Source organism: Macrotis lagotis, chromosome 1 (genome assembly GCF_037893015.1).
Source record: "Macrotis lagotis isolate mMagLag1 chromosome 1, bilby.v1.9.chrom.fasta, whole genome shotgun sequence".
Taxonomy (NCBI): domain Eukaryota; kingdom Metazoa; phylum Chordata; class Mammalia; order Peramelemorphia; family Peramelidae; genus Macrotis; species Macrotis lagotis.
In genome coordinates this window covers 887,947,508-887,962,889 of record NC_133658.1, presented here as the reverse complement: position 1 = coordinate 887,962,889, position 15,382 = coordinate 887,947,508, and the positions used below count along the sequence as shown (strand labels likewise).

Genomic DNA, 15,382 nt, shown 5'->3' with positions numbered 1-15,382 from the left:
AGAGATGGCAGAGAGATGGCAGAGAGAGAAACAGAGAGAGAGGAGAGAGAAGTGAAAGGGAGAGAGATGGCAGAGAGAGAGAAACAGAGAGAAGTGAAAGAGAGAGATGGCAGAGAGAGACAGAGAGAGAAGAGAGAGAAGTGAAAGAGAGAGAGATGGCAGAGAGAGAAGTGAGAGAGTGAGAGAGATGGCAGAGAGAGAAACAGAGAGAGAAGAGAGAGAAGTGAAAGAGAGAGATGGCAGAGAGAGACAGAGAGAGAAGAGAGAGAAGTGAAAGAGAGAGAGATGGCAGAGAGAGAAACAGGGAGAGAAGAGAGAGAGGTGAAAGAGAGATGGCAGAGAGAGACAGAGAGAGAAGAGAGAGAAGTGAAAGAGAGAGAGATGTCAGAGAGAGAAACAGAGAGAGAAGAGAGAGAAGTGAAAGAGAGAGATGGCAGAGAGAAACAGAGAGAGAGAAGAGAGAGAAGTGAGAGAGAGATGGCAGAGAGAGATGGCAGAGAAACAGAGAGAGAGGAGAGAGAAGTGAAAGAGAGAGAGATGGCAGAGAGAGAAACAGAGAGAGAAGAGAGAGAAGTGAAAGAGAGAGAGAGATGGCAGATAGAGATGGCAGGGAGAGAAACAGAGAGAAGAGAGAGAAGTGAAAGAGAGAGAGATGGCAGAGAGAGAAACAGAGAGAGAAGAGAGAGAAGTGAAAGAAAGAGATGGCAGAGAGAGAGAGAAACAGAGAGAAGTGAGAGAGAGAGAGGAGATGGCAGAGAGATGGAGAGGAGAGGAGGGGGATGGGACGGGCGGCGCAGGAGGAGGAGGAGCGGCGGAGCTGGTGGCCGGGAGGAACAAGACAACTTCACCAGGAAATGCGGGGAGACCAGGGCGACCTGCGGGCGCACCCACGGGGGACTGAGCTCCCGCCGGCCTCGCCCCGCCCCCCGGCCCCCCGCCCGGGGACCCCACCCACACCGCGGGGAGATGGGCTGGGGGCGCAGCTTCAGCCCCCCTCAAAAAAGGGGGGGTCAAGTGAGAGAAAGCGAGGGAGGGAGGAGGAAGAGGGATGACTCGCCCCCCCAAGGGGGTGTGTAGAGGGAGCAGGTCGCAGGAGGAGCGCAGAGGAGGGGGCGCTCCCCTCACCCCCAAACCGGAGGTGCAGAACGAGCACAACCCCTTCACCCCACACACCCCCTTCCCTGTGCCCCCCCAGGGTCCCCCCCCACTAGGAGGGGAAAGGTGGCCCTTGAGGAGAAAAAGGGGAAAAGGGGACCCCGCCTCCATCCTGGCCCCCGAGGGCCCGGTGGGGGAGCCCGCGCCCCGCGCCCCGCGCCCCGCCGTAAGATGCGCCCCGACTCGGGCTCCCGAGGCGGGGGCCGGGGGGTGTCTCCCGGCGCGCCGCCCTTCCCCCACAGGCCGAGTCGGCGGCGCGAGCCCCCGCCCCTCCCCCGCTTTCGGTGCCCCTCCCCCAGCCGCGGACGCCTGCCTCCGTCAGGAGCCCCCGCCCCCGCCCCCGCCGCCGCGCGGCCTCATGGGGGCCGGAGTCTCCCGCGGGGCCTGCGTGCGGCGGCCCCGCGCGGCCCGGAACTACGCTTCCCAGAAGGCGCCGCGCCCGCTCCCGCGCCCCTCCCCCCGGCCCCGGCCTCTCCGCCGCCCCCGAGACTACATTTCCCGGCAGCGCTAGCGGCGCTCCCGCCCGCCCTCCCGAGACACGAGCCGAACTGGGCGTCAGGTCGGGAGCCGGTCCGGTTCCCGCTCCCGCTGCCGCCGCCGCCGCCGCCGCCGCCTCCCGCCCGCCGAGCCCCGGCCCCGGGCTGCAGCGCCCCCCGCGCCCGCCTCCGCGCCCCCGGCCGTGCGGGGCGCCGGCCGCCGAGGGCGGGACCCCGCGTCGCCCCCCGGCCCTGCCCGAGCCGGAGCCCCCCGCCGCCGCGGCCCCCCGGGACCATGGACGCCGACTCGTGCGCCCCCGCCTTCCACCCCGAGGTGAGTGCAATGGCCCCGGGCCCGGCCCGGCCGCCGCGCCCCGCACCCCCGCCCCGCGCCCCCCGCCGCCCCGGGGCTCCGCCGTGCCCCCCACCCGCGGCCCCCGGCGGGACCCACCCCTCCCCCCGCCGCCGGGGCGCGAGCCCGCCGTGGGGCCCCCCCCGCTCGTGGGCCCGCGCGGCCCTGCCTCGGGGGGCCGCCCCCCCCCGCCCGCGGGCCCCCTCCCCCCGAGGGCGGCCACCTGCGCCCCCCGCCCGCTGCTCCGCTCCCCCGGCCTCCCCCGGCCTCCCCACCCCCTTCCGCGGCTTCGGCCCTTCGGAATCCCCCCCCCCCCGCCGGAGCCCCTCCCCCTCCCGCACCCCCACCCCCTCTCCGCACCCCTCCCCCGCTCCCCTCCCCCTCCCGCACCCCGCTCCCCTCCTCCTCTCCGCACCCCGCTCCCCTCCTCCTCTCCGTACCCCGCTCCCTTCCCCCTCCCGCTCCCCTCCCGCACCCCTCCCCCTCCCGTACCCCGCTCCCCGCCCCTCCGTCCCCGGGGGCGGGGCGCGGGGCGGTGGGGGAGGGGACGGCGCGGGACTCGCCCCTTTGGGGTCCCCCGGCGCCCCGCCCCAGCGGCCCCTCCCGCACAGCGCCCCGCGCCCAGCCCCGCCGCCCGGGCCCCCCCCTCCAAGCTGTGCCCGCGGGCGTGGGGGAGGGGCGGCGCCCAGGGGCACGGCTCTGCCCGGGTCAAGGTTGGGGGCGTCGGAGGGGAGCGCCTGGCAGGCGGGGAGACGCCTGGGGCCCCTCGGGGCCGCCGCCCCCGGCCCGGGGCTCGCGGCCCCTCCGAGGTGGGCGGGCGGGGCCGGGCCGGGCGGCGCAGGCAGAGCCCGGGAGCTGGCAGAGAAGCCATCCGGAACGCACGGGAGGCCGCGCTCCGGTGCCCCTGCCGGAGCCCCGGGGCTGGCACGCAGGCCACCCCGCACTCGCTGCCCTTGGGCATTGTGCCCCGGGAGGGCGGCAGCGGTGCCAGCCCCCCTGCGCCCTTGCAGGTTCTGCCTGTTGAAATAAGCCCCTTTGCCCAGGTGGGGGGCGTGGAGCCCGCGGAGCTGGGGCTGACTCTGGGGAGGGTCCGCAAGCCAAGAGAAGAAAACCGCCGGGTTCTTTTAACTTCCTAAGGAGCCTTCCTTGTTCAGTAGGGGTGAAGGGGCCTTAAAGTAGAAAAATGGTCCAGTGTTGTGGCCAGAGGGCCAAACGGCAGGTTTCCTAGTCTGTTGGAGGTGACGCTTCCCTTTCCATTGGATCTTGTCATCCAAAAATATTATTTTCTCCTGTCCTAGAGTTGGTTTCACCTGTCTCTGAAGGATTTCAGGCTGTAACAGTCACTGGGGTGTGTGTGTGTGTGTGTGTGTGTGTGTGTGTGTGTGTGTGTGTAAAGGTCCGAAGTGCCAGCTCCATGCATGGATGCGATGTCTGAAGTGGGCGGTGCACCTTGTTAGCACTTGATCTTGACAGTGCTGTGTAGGCTAGGAACGGGACCTCTAGCCCTCAGTATGGTGCCTGGGGGGGGGATTAGGTGCTTCATAGAGGGGGATCCATGATTGGTTTCTCTCTCCCAGTCCAGAATAGCAGAACCTTAGAGTGGACAGGTAAAGGGACCTGTCCTCCAGGGTCAGTATGGTCAGGCAGGCCTTGTGATATCAGTTGCTGATGATTATTCCTGTTTTCCCAATGAAGACTTGAGGCAGAAGGGTTAATTGACAAAAAGAGTAAAAGATTGCTTGCTTGGAAGTCAGGGCTTTTTTCCAACTGACTGCTGATTGGAGGGGTTGGCTGCTGCTATTCCAAATCCAAGTTTTCAGTTTCTAACTGCTTCCTTCTTATCTTAACAGGAATACTCCCCCAGTTACAAGAGGCGAAGGACTGTGGAGGATTTCAATAAGTTTTGTACCTTTGTCTTGGCCTATGCCGGGTACATCCCTTATCCAACAGAGGTAATTTCTAACCCCTCCCTTTGTAGAAGATTACAAAAGTCTTCTAAAACTTGAGTTGCCTTTGAACCATTTGAGAAAAGTTTATAGTTTTCCTGTTTTAAGTGTCTCCTGAGACAACCTAGTGTTTAAAGAGTTGGGGTTCAAAGTACTCTGGACCCCAAAACCTGAGAAAGTGCTTTTATAAAGCAAGACTGCCCCCTCCCCCAGGAAAAGATTCACAAGCCTGTCTAAGAAAGGGACTTTAAAATGTGAAATATTTCAGGTCATAGCAGCAACATTTAAGATTGTTGAGTAAAAAAATATAATTCTAGGAACTTAGACCTGTCCAAGGCTGCTGCTGCTGCTGCAACTCCAGGCTGGAGCTTTCTTCTTTCTTCTTTTTTAATCTCTTACTGATTTATTTTTCAATGACATGCAAAGGCAGTTTTCAATACTCATGCTTTTGAATTCCACATTTTTATACCACCTTCTCTTCCCACTACCAGCAGTGAGCAATCCCATATATCACACCTCCTTCCTTCTTTTGGGATGATCCCGAAACTATTGCTTCATTGGAGCTCTCAAAAAAAGTCAAGGCTATTTAGTAGAAAATTTATAAGGCTTGAATGTATTTAGACGGAAATAAGATTATCATTCTTCCAAAGGCCAAGTCCATCTCTCCACTTTTCTTTTCCCTGTTGACTAAGTGAGGTGTGTTTGTCCCAGGGAAATAGTCTCTTTAGACTTCTTTTAAAATATATCTGAGGGTTCTGAAGCAGCCACAAAGTCAAAGCCATTGTTTCATCAACTAGCAAACATTCATCAAGAGCTTACTCTGGGCCAAACACTAGATAGTGTTAGGGATAAAAGGGACAAGTGAAATGTCCTACCTTCTGGGAGACTATATGGGGAGACTATACATTCTTGTGTTACTATTCAGTTGTGTCCCCTACTTCCTTGAACCTCGTATGGTGTTTTCTTGGCAAAACTCCTGGAGCAGTTGTTCACTGACTAGCCAGAGTCCCACAGCCAGTCGGTGGCCCAAGGCCTTGGGTCTTCTGGCTCAGCACCCTACCCACTGAGCCACCGACCATGTCAGGCTAGGTAATTCGCTCTGGTGCTAATAGATACCAGGTTCTGTCTATCCAGCAGGAGCTGCAGGAAAGACTTAAAACAATTCATTGAAATCATAAAAAAAAGATGCTTTTATATCATATATTTTGTTATTTTTATTAATATTACATGAAAACAAGAGGAAAGCTGGAGGCTTTAAAAATCAAAACAACAGAAGGACTTCAGGGAGTCCATTTTAAGACAGTCAACTTGGATGAGCTCTGAAGTCCTGGACTATCTAATGTGGCGTGGGCTGCCTCCAGGATGACCTTCAGGCCAAGGCCAGAGGGCCACTTGTTGAGCTTGGAGTAGAGAGCAATCCTGTGTGTGGTTGGTCAGACCAGAGTCCTGCAGGGACCCTTTTATATGCCAGACAAGGTGAGGGAGGGATGTGAGGTGTTGGCTGACAGAAGAGAAACGAGTCCTGGGGGAGAGGGGGCTCCAGGGAGAACTTCATTTTGGTGGCTGGGTATCTGCCATGCTTAATGCAGCCTTATTTCTTTTCTTGCAGGAGCCTCCTTTGAGGAGCAGTCCCAGTCCTACCAATAGCACAGCTGGGACCATCGACAGTGACAGCTGGGATGCCAACTTTGCCGACCTGCCCTCATCGGTGTCCCTGCCTGTGGCTGACCGTTGCTTTGGCCACTTGCAGCCCTCCCTTCTGCAACGCGCCAAGCCCAGCAACTTCCTGCTGGACAGAAAGAAGACAGACAAGCTGAAGAAGAAGAAGAAGCGCAAGCGGAGGGATGCAGACATGCCAGTGGAGGAGGAGTACATGGGGGGGCTGCTGAAGCTGGAGCCGGCTGACACTTACGCCCAGAGGACGGCCAGCCCCGATCTGCAGGACATCCCCACGGCCAGCAGCGACCCGTGTTCCGGTTGGGACTCTGACACACGCTCCAGTGGCTCCTGTGCAGCAGCCACCCCTGAAGAAGTCAAGGAGATTCAGACGGAAGGCAAACGGACTGTCATACGACAGGGCAAACAGGTGGTGTTCCGGGATGAAGATAGCACTGGGAATGACGAGGACATCATGGTGGACTCGGGTAGGTGCCCCCCTTTCAGAGCCACAAACTAGAGCCCTTAAAAAAAAAAAGCCCCCCCCCAAAGGGGGCGGCTAGGTGGCGCAGTGGATAAAGCATGGGGCCCTGGAGTCAGGCATCCCTGGGTTCAAATCCCATCTCAGACACTTAATAATTAGCTAGCTGTGTGGCCTTGGGCAAGCCCATTTGCCTTGCAAAAACCTAAACAAAAAAAGCCCCCCCAGGGATGGGGGGAGGGAAGCAAAATTGGGGGGGGGATTGTAAAAGTCAAAATAAATGAAACTTTTTTAAAAAAAGCCCCTCAGATAATGAAGCAGCAAGGCAACACAGTAGAGAAAGGCCTGAGTTCAAATCCTTCCTCAGATAAACATACTAGCTGTGGGACCTTGGGGGAGTCGTGGCGCTGCTGCTTGCCTCAGTTTTCTCATTTGTAAAAGCCTCTCCCCTGGTGCCCCATGATAATAGTACAATCCTCCAAGCTTGTGAGGATAAAGTGAGAGAAAAGGTAAAATCTTGGTGAATCTTCACCTTAAAGCACCATCTGAATGCTAGTTATTGTTATAAATGATGGGGCCTGAGGTTTTTTCTCCAGACCAGGTTTGCTGATGACTTAAATACCCTTTAAGATAGAGAATGAACCAAGTGAAAGGCTTGGTGAGGGAGAATTAAAGCACATTCCTCTGAAATAGATTTATTTTTGAAATGTAGCTAAAGGGGAAGAAAACAAAATGAAGCGCAGATTTAGAAACTGCCAGGCAAGATGGTGTCACGTCCTACCCTACCCTACCCTGCCCTGAGCTGAGAGACGAGCTTCCAGAGGGTGGCCTCAGGGACCACTTTGCTCCTTTGGGAAGGGAGGTAACCTGGGCCCCTCTGCCTCCCCATCCTAAAGTAGTAATCTCTGTTTTAACTAGATGATGATTCCTGGGACCTCGTCACCTGTTTCTGCATGAAACCTTTTGCTGGGCGACCGATGATTGAATGTAATGAGTGCCACACCTGGATTCACCTGTCCTGTGCAAAAATCCGGAAATCCAACGTTCCCGAAGTGTTTGTTTGCCAAAAGTGCCGGGACTCCAAGTTTGACATCCGCCGCTCCAACCGCTCCCGAATGGGTTCCCGGAAGCTGTTTCTGGACTGACTGGTGTGGGGCTCGACTTCAAAGGAAGGATTAGAAGGGCCGCTGTTCTTTGGAGTCACTCTTCCCGAATCTGAGCACAGAACTGTTAGCACGCGGTTCAGCCATCCTCGCCCTTCTGACATCGAGGTGCCTAAGCAGAAGGACAGGTTGTCCGAGGTACATACAAACTGTACATAGCCGGTGACGACGTAGCATTTTTGTTGGCCAAAGCTGCTGCTGGGGCCCGGGTTCTGCAGTCCAAGCGGACTGGGCTCCCTGGCGTCGAGCTCAAAATGAGGGTATGTGATGGTTGGGAATCTTTCCCCCACTTTGGACTTGCTAGGGTGGGGCTGGGGGGTGAGGGTGGGCATGGGGACAGTCCTCCCCGGGGGGAGGAAGACATCTCTGGTTTCCAAGGATTCGATAAGTGAACAGCCATATGTGTTAAGCTTCCTGAGTATAAGTCTTTACCATAAGTGTCTGTGTAGGTAGCCTCACATTGCTCTTTCCTTAGCAAACAGTTCCCTGGCCTCTGTCTCTGCCCGAGATGGGGCATCCAGGGCTTCCTTTGGTCTTGCTCTGGGGAGAATCTGGGCCAGTGATCCCCCTCCAGTAGTTCTCAGATGCTTTCCCAGTATATTTAGAGGAACCAGAGCACAGGGCTGTTTCTGTTGGAGCAGAGCCAGGATAGATGAAGGGGCCTGAGTCCTTGAGACAAGTCCCATTTTGCACGATGTAAAAAAATTTTTTTTCTTTTTTCCTTTCCCCCCCTTTTCCTTTTTTTTTTTTTTTTTTTTTGCACGATCCAGCCAAACCGAGTTTGGCAGATCCCCTGCCTGGTTTCCCCCCCTTGTCTTTGGGACATGATGGGATGCAGAGTGAAAGTGCTCTCTTCAGAGTGAGTAGGGAGATACAGGCAGTTCTCACTGGAGATGAGTGGTGGTCCTATTGAAAGTAGAGATGTCCTGAGCAAAGCCAGGGATCCATGCTTTCCTAAAAACAGATTGAGAAGTCTGCCTCTCCACAGGGTGAATGGCCTTTGGGCATCCCCAGAGCAAGGTTAGAAGCCTTTGCTGTCTTCATTTGGTGAGTGTTGTCCGAATATTGGCACTCAGGTGTCCTGTGGCTTTTGTGCAAGTCTGTTAACTACTCCCCAGCCTCTGTAGCTTTAAATCTCCCGATGCTCCGCAGCAGGGTGAGCTTGATTCTGTTTGGCTATGGGAAGTCGGGGATGTTGAGGTGGATGGGACCCCAGCTGAGCTCTGCTTCAGAGCCATCCCCACTGCAGAACCACTGGCTGGTTCTGCTGCTTGGTTAACATGAGAAGGACCTGAGCTTTTTTTCTCTCCTTAATGACTAAGTTGACAAATAACTGTATGTAGCCGCTGTTCAAGGCCTTGTTTTAAAAAACTAAAAAAATACACACAAAAAAAAGAAAACCCTCCATCCCTTGTAAATGAATGTTCTTCAGAAACTATGGGAAGGGTAAGTGGGATTGAAGTTAGAAGTTTTATTTCCCCCCAAAAAATAAAAATAAAGGGTTCAGTCAGCCTCCCCCACAGAGGTGCTAGGGGCTTCCATAGTGGCATTTTTTTTTTTTAAAACAGGGGCATGAGACCAAGCTTCTCTCCTCTCTTAAGGAAGAGCTGTCTTGTTTTGTTGAATCCAAGCCCCTTTTTAGGTCTGGTGTCTTTCACACCCTTGCCCAGCTGGCTGTTTTTTTTTATTTGCCATTTGAACAGAAAAAAAAAAAGGTTCTGAAACCTTGTCCAACATGAAGAATCACAAGGGCGAAGTTAAATCATAGGTTACAGAATTTTAAAAGTGCTTTTGAAACTCCCCAGCTTCCAGAGGGCATAGCATCTACCAGACGCTCCAGAGGCATTCGCCAAAGATCTGCCCCCTTGTACCACCTGTCTAGTTTCTACACCAAGAGAAATAACCAAAGTTTCAAAATCCTCTTTTTGTTTGTTTGTTTGACATTTTTATTCCACAAAGTGTTAAGAGCGCTCAAAAACAAGTCTTGAGCAGCTAGAGTTGGGGTCCCCAGACTGTGAGCCAGGGCCACAGTCAGAGGGACTGGGGGGTCATGAGGGTTTCTTGTCTGGAAGTCTCTTGGGAAGGTCTGCGATGTTCATGTCGTGATTTTTGTCGAGTGGGTTCCTAGTCTGTTCCCTCGACAGACCTGTCCCAGTGGGTGGTGTCTGAAAAGCCAGGCGGGTTTGTTTCTGTGTTAGATTGAGCTGGGGCAGCTGCAATCGGCTTATTTTATGCAAATTAGGTGTGTCCCATCCAGGGGCTCCTGGCAGGTGGCTGATGGAGTTGAGGGGAAGGGGAAGGGTGTCTCCAGAAGTTAGAGCCCCCTCTTGGGCTTTGGCCAGGCCAGACACTTAACATCGTTTACATGGTTCTGTGTAATTATAAAGTTTATGTGTATAGAGAAGCTGTTTCTGTGAAACTGTATATTTTGTAAATAAATATATTGATACTTTGGAGTTCAACTATGTCTCAGATGTGTGTTTCCTACTGAAGAAGCGGCTTGCACTTGGGTTCACAATTGAGGGATCATGAGCTCTCTCTCCCATCCCAGATGTGTCATCTTCTGTAGTTGTGGCTTGGTGCAGCCTGGACTCCCTGCTCTCCCTTCAGGGCCAAGTGTAGGTGCTCCCCCTCTGGGGAGTGGCTTTTGCTGATTTTCCCTCCCGGTTGTTGGTGCTCCCCCCCCCTAAAAAAAAGCTTATTTTTATTTTGGCTGGTAAGGAACATTAGAGGTTGTTCCAACTCAACTATTTCTATTTACAGGCATGGAAAAAGGTGAAATGACTGGTCAGAGTCACAAAATTATTAAGTGGTAGGGAACTAACCCCCAAAAGATTTCACTATCCCAGAACTCATGAGATCCATGAACTTGTATAGGAAAACAAACTTTATTTTTACTAATATAACAGAAATTTTAACATGTCCTTAAATTATTTTAAAACCTTATTCTGAGAAGGCTGTTCTCAGACCAGAGAGGTCTATCCATACACAGAAAAAAAATTACAGAATCTAGTACAGTGCCTGCTACATCCTTTAAATCCTCACTGTATTTAATGGAAAATGGAAGCAATGTTCGGCTTCATTTTAGACAGGATGGAAAGTGCCCACAGCACCTCTCGGGTGTGTTTTTCCTCTCTGTTCTGGTAAAATCTCTAGTCAAATCCAGTCTTCCTAAAGTTCTCCTCTGATAACTTCAAGTGGAGGTGACCCTGGTTCTTGGAAGAGCTCGCCCAAAGAAATCCTACCAAGCTGGAAAGGTCCTGGCAACACTGCTTTATGAGGATCAGCCTAGGCAAGCATAAAAATGCTCAATACTGTCATCTGGGCTGACAAGGTGGAGGTCAGTGCTCAGGAGGGGAGAGCTGTGTGGAACAGGTAAAGGAGATGATGGAGGCAGACAGCCTCCTGAGCAGGGTGGGGGGGACCTCTGCAAATGGCCTCTGAGGCTCCACTCAGCTGGGGAAGCTGCAGATTTGAGGAGGGATGAAAAGATTGAGAGAAGTCTGGTGTGAATCAGTGAGGGAGATGTAAAAGAATTGCCCTGCCACATCAAGGGCCCAATTCAGATTATTGAAGTGGACCCAGTTGACACAGCTTCATGAATTTTTTTCTAGTTTTGAAAGAAAAAGTATTTGTAGGAGCTATTGGCAGTGGATGATGGGAGTAATCCAGGGCAAGGGTTTGAAAAGGCAAGACTGACGATTAAAAGGTAAAAGGGCAAGGGATTTGAGGGAAGAGGGCAGGATAGAATTGAACTGGTTAACCAAGGAGTCAAGATGGCAGGGAAAGGGAGTAAAGGCATGCAGGTGTGAAGGCCGGGGAGTTGCAGTGCAGATGATCGGAATCCAGATTCTGAGCAGATGAAAGGAATTTCAGAGATGGTGAACATTTGTGGGTGATGACAAGATCAGTTATGGTCATCTCTGTAGCTTTGGACAAGAAAAGAATGAGTAAATAAGAATCGGGAGCTTAAGGTGATAGGAATAGCAGTAGATTTGTTGAAAATCCAAAAGTAACCTAGTAAGAACACTTGGGAGGGAAGACTGAATAGTCACTTGGTCTCATTGAGGAAGGAGTGTCCATACATAGATGTCCATAGACATCAGCTTCCAGAATCTTGGGGGGGGGGCCAGAGATAGGGATTGAGTGATTTACAAAGGAGAGATGGTGGTAGAGGGATAGAGGGAGAGCCTCAAATGACCCCGGGGAGGACCTGTGAGTTGGAGTGAGTGATCGGGCAGTCCACGGTGGAAAGGGGTGGTCTGGGAAGCTGTGTCCTGTGGGAGTGAGAAAGATAGAGAAGCCTAGTCTGAAAAGAAGTTTGTTATTGTAGAGAGCCGGTGGAAGGGCTGGGCAGCTCCCAGTGGGAACTGAGGGGGAGGGGTGGGGCTGTCAGTGGGGGACTTGGACAGTGGCACTTGGGGGGGTTCAGAAGCCTTGGGATGGGGTACAAGTATGCCATCCCTGAGGATTAAGTTTAGAGTGGTAGCCACTGTCCGATGTGAGTGGTTGGAAAGGGGGTGCAGGTGAAGGGCCTGTGGAGGGGGAGGGGAGGCTTGATGGGAGGTCCTGGTAGGCCAAGAATGTCCCTAAGGATGAGTTTTTTGAGGCCAATTTCACTGAATCACTTGGCTGACCTCCTACCTTGAAACTGGAAGGCTAGGGCTGGAGGATTTCTCCTCATTTCAACTGGCAGACCACCCCATCTGGCATTTTCAAAGCTTCTCCAGAACAACAAAAGAAGGGCTGTGCAGCTAAGAAATGTGCTAGGACCCCAGCCCACCGGCCTTGGAATTGCAATAGGCTTTCCTCGGGGAGGAAGGGTACAGCAGCTGCCTCAGGCCAAGGGCCTGAGCCAATCTTCCAGGCCCAGTACTAGAGGCTCAATCAAGTTCAACAATGCAATTCTACAAAGAATTATTAAGCACTTACTGTCAATCAGCACTTATAAAGGGCCCAAGGCCTTAGACCTAGGTAAAGATGAAACATTCCCTTCCCTCAAGGAGCTTAAATTCATCAAGAGAGACACAGGAAAATGTTTACAAAACATATAGGTAAGGTGGGAAGGGGTCAAAACCCCAGCTGTTGGTGGGGTGGGGGGTGCCAGGAAGGGCTTCAAGAGGAAGGTGGATCTTGATCTAATAAATACTTTTAAGCTAATTTAATTAATCCTTTTTAAAAAACTCATTACCTGTCAAAGCAAGGCCAGGTTCACTTGTGCCGGAGCCTGGAAGGAAAGAATCTCCTTTCCTTGGGATGGACACAGAAGATTAGAGTGCAAAGTCCTTTAGGGCAGGTCCTGATTTTAGGAGAGTTTTGTTTTTGTTTGTTTCTTTTTGTTGTCTGTATCCTCAGGAACTGTCAGGATGGTTTTTTTTTTTTGCCCATTTTAGGTAGTTAATAAGAGTTCCTTGGATTCATTATAATTGTGGCTCCAAATTATGCCCACCTAAGAAGCTTCTGGGATTCCTTTAGCCAAGGAATTGAAGCAGCTTTGACCCTCTCTTGTATTTGAATTAAAAAAGATCTCATTTAACAGGTGGCCAAATGTTCCCTTTTCCCCTTAGAAAGTGGATCAAAGCCCCTAATTTTATAATTGAGAACAAGGAATTGGTTAACTTCAGAGGATTGGGCCTGAGAGGGACCTTAGTTCTCTCTGGGCCTCAGCTTACTCCTCTGGTTTCTGAAGCAGCCTGGAGGCACAAAGGATAGAGTCTCCAAATCCAGGCTCTTCACCTCTGTCTCAGCTTCTTCAACTGTAAATTGGGGATAATTTCCCAATGTTGTTGTGATAATCAAATGACATATTTGCAAAATGCTTATTAGCACAGTGCCTGAGACCTAGTGGGTAAGTCACAAATGCTTATTTTATTCCCTTATCTGTAAAATGAGGAATCTGGCTTAGATGGCCCTTCCAGCTTTCAGTCTCTGATGGTTTCCCATTAAAGGAGAGGTTAACACTTGTCCAAGGTCACAGAGAGTCCAGAGCTGACCCTTGTTCCTCTGATTCTAAATAGAGGCTATCAAAAAACAATCCATCAACTATTAAACCTACTAAGTGCTAATCAATGGGGATAGAAAAAGAAGCAAAAGATAATCCCTGTCCTCAAGGAGTTGGCAGACTAATGGAGGAGACAACAAGCAATATCTGGGATAAATAGGAAAGAATTAGCAGAGGGAAGAAATTAGAATTAAGGAGGTTTGGGAAAAGGCTTTCTGTAAAAAACAGGATTTTAAACCACCCCTGGACTCAGGAGGACCTGAGTTCAAATGTGGTCTCATTAATGCTGCCTTAGCTGTGTGACCTTGGGCGAGTCACTTAATCCTATTGCCTCGTCAAAAAAGAAAAAAAAAGATTTTTAGTTGGGAATTTAACCGAAATCAGTAGCTGGATTGAGGAAGAACGCTTCAAGCTTGGAGGACAGCTGGAAGAAATGTTCAGTATTACTGGATCAAAGGGGAGTAAGGTGAAAGAAGACTGGAAAGGTTAGGAGGGGGTTCATTTTAAAGGTTCTGAATGCCAAAATGGGCATTTTCTTTTTGCTCTTGGATTAGATTGGGAGTCACTTTAGTTTATAAGGGGGATGACACGGTTGGACCTATGCTACAGGAAAAACCACTTTAGTGGCCTCAAGGGTGGTGGTCTGGAGTGAGGAGAGACCTGAGGCAGGCAGACCCAGCAGCAGCCGGTGCAGTTATCCAGGTGTGAGTCTGCACCAGACTGATGGAGCTGTCAGGAAAGAAGAGGACGTTGGGGGAAGACGGGCCTTGGCAAAGCTTGGACATGGAGAAATCCAGGATGACTCCTAGGTTGGGAGTCTGGGGGATGGGAGGATGAGGTGCCTTCTACTCATGGGAAAACTAAAGAGTTTTTGTTTTGGACTTTGCTCCCAGGACTGAGCCCTGTGGGTCCTAGAGGACATGAGCTGGAGGGGGTACAGCAGAGAAGAAGCAGTCAGACAGGAAGGAGAGGGTGATGTCCTGAAAACCTAGAGAAGAGATACAAGAAGGGGGTGATGGCAGGGCCAAAGGCTGTGGGCAGGCCGAGGATGAGAGAAGGAGGGTCGCTGGATTTGGCCACCATTTCCAATGCATCAAGTTTTTTTTTGCTCCATTTATTATTTTGTGTAGAAATAAGTCAATCTTTCAGGAAAGCTGCTTAGTAACAGTGTGTGGAATTGAATTCCTAGGCGCAGATTCAGAGCTGGAAGGGGGCTTGGAGAAGTGGCACTGACCTGCTGGTTCCTCAAACCCGTCTTCCAGCGGCCCTCCCAGCTTGAAGTGTTCTTCCTCCTCAACCCAGCTACTGAGTTCATTTAAATTCCAACTAAGAATCTTTTGTTTTGGTTAGGTGACTTGCCCAAGGTCACTTAGCTAAGGCAGTATTAAGCATCTGAGGTTGAATTTGAACTGGGATCCTCCTGACGGCAGGGGTGGTATAAAATCTTGTTTTTTACAGAAATCCCTCAATTTTCCCTCTTTTTTACAAGAGGAAGAAACCCGAAGCTCCTTGCCCAAGGCATCCCTTAGGCAGCTGAGAGGGTACTTGAACTCACATCTTCAAACAGGGAGTCACAGTTTCTTCCAGAGAACCACAAAGGAAATCTTATTGGATGCAAATGGTGTTCATTTGCAAATCCTAAAAAATCCCAAGCTGCCAACAAACAGGTAAGTTTGCATTCAGGTGGGTGGGGGTGGGCATTAGCATGTGCGTCAGCAGATCCGGAGAAGGGGTGGAAAAAGCGAGGGAAGTGAGAGGAGGAAGAGGAGGAAAATGAAGGGGAGGGAGGAGAGGAAGGAGAGTGAGAGGAGGGAGGGGAAGGGGTAGAAAAAGCGAGGGAAGGAAGAAGGGGGAAGTGAGAGGAAAATGAGGAGGAAGAGGAGGAAAATGAAGGGGAGGAAGGAGAGTGAGAGGAGGGAGGGAGGGGAAGGGGTAGAAAAAGCGAGGGAAGGAAGAAGGGGGAAGGGAAGAGGGAGGAAGAGGAGGGAGAGAGGAAAAGAAGAGAGGAAAATGAGGAGGAAGAAAAAGAGGAGGAAAATGAAGAGAAGGGGAGGGAGGAGAGGAAGAAGAGAGGGAAAGGAGAGTGAGAGGAGGGAGGGGAAGGGGGAGGGGAAGAGGGAAGTGAGGGGAAGAGGAGGAAAATGAAGAGAAG

At 52.0% G+C, this 15,382-nt stretch overlaps 1 protein-coding gene across 1 annotated transcript; it reads left to right on the top strand.

Moving 5' to 3' along the window:
- Nucleotides 1-1,845: 1,845 nt before the first annotated feature.
- PHF13 (PHD finger protein 13) lies at nucleotides 1,846-7,527 on the top strand. The gene is made up of 4 exons (XM_074218579.1): nucleotides 1,846-1,965; nucleotides 3,834-3,935; nucleotides 5,539-6,073; nucleotides 6,985-7,527. Exons 1-4 carry the CDS (start codon nucleotides 1,927-1,929, stop codon nucleotides 7,209-7,211), a joined length of 903 nt encoding a protein of 300 aa, XP_074074680.1. The 5' UTR covers nucleotides 1,846-1,926; the 3' UTR covers nucleotides 7,212-7,527.
- The last annotated feature ends 7,855 nt before the right edge of the window (nucleotides 7,528-15,382 follow it).

Bases quoted from the DNA above. Each gene is read 5' to 3' on its own strand.
- PHF13 (XM_074218579.1), top strand. From the start codon at position 1,927: ATGGACGCCGACTCGTGCGCCCCCGCCTTCCACCCCGAG. The intron at 3,936-5,538 runs GTAATTTCTAAC...CTTTTCTTGCAG, and splicing joins ACATCCCTTATCCAACAGAG to GAGCCTCCTTTGAGGAGCAG. The intron at 6,074-6,984 runs GTAGGTGCCCCC...TGTTTTAACTAG, and splicing joins GGACATCATGGTGGACTCGG to ATGATGATTCCTGGGACCTC.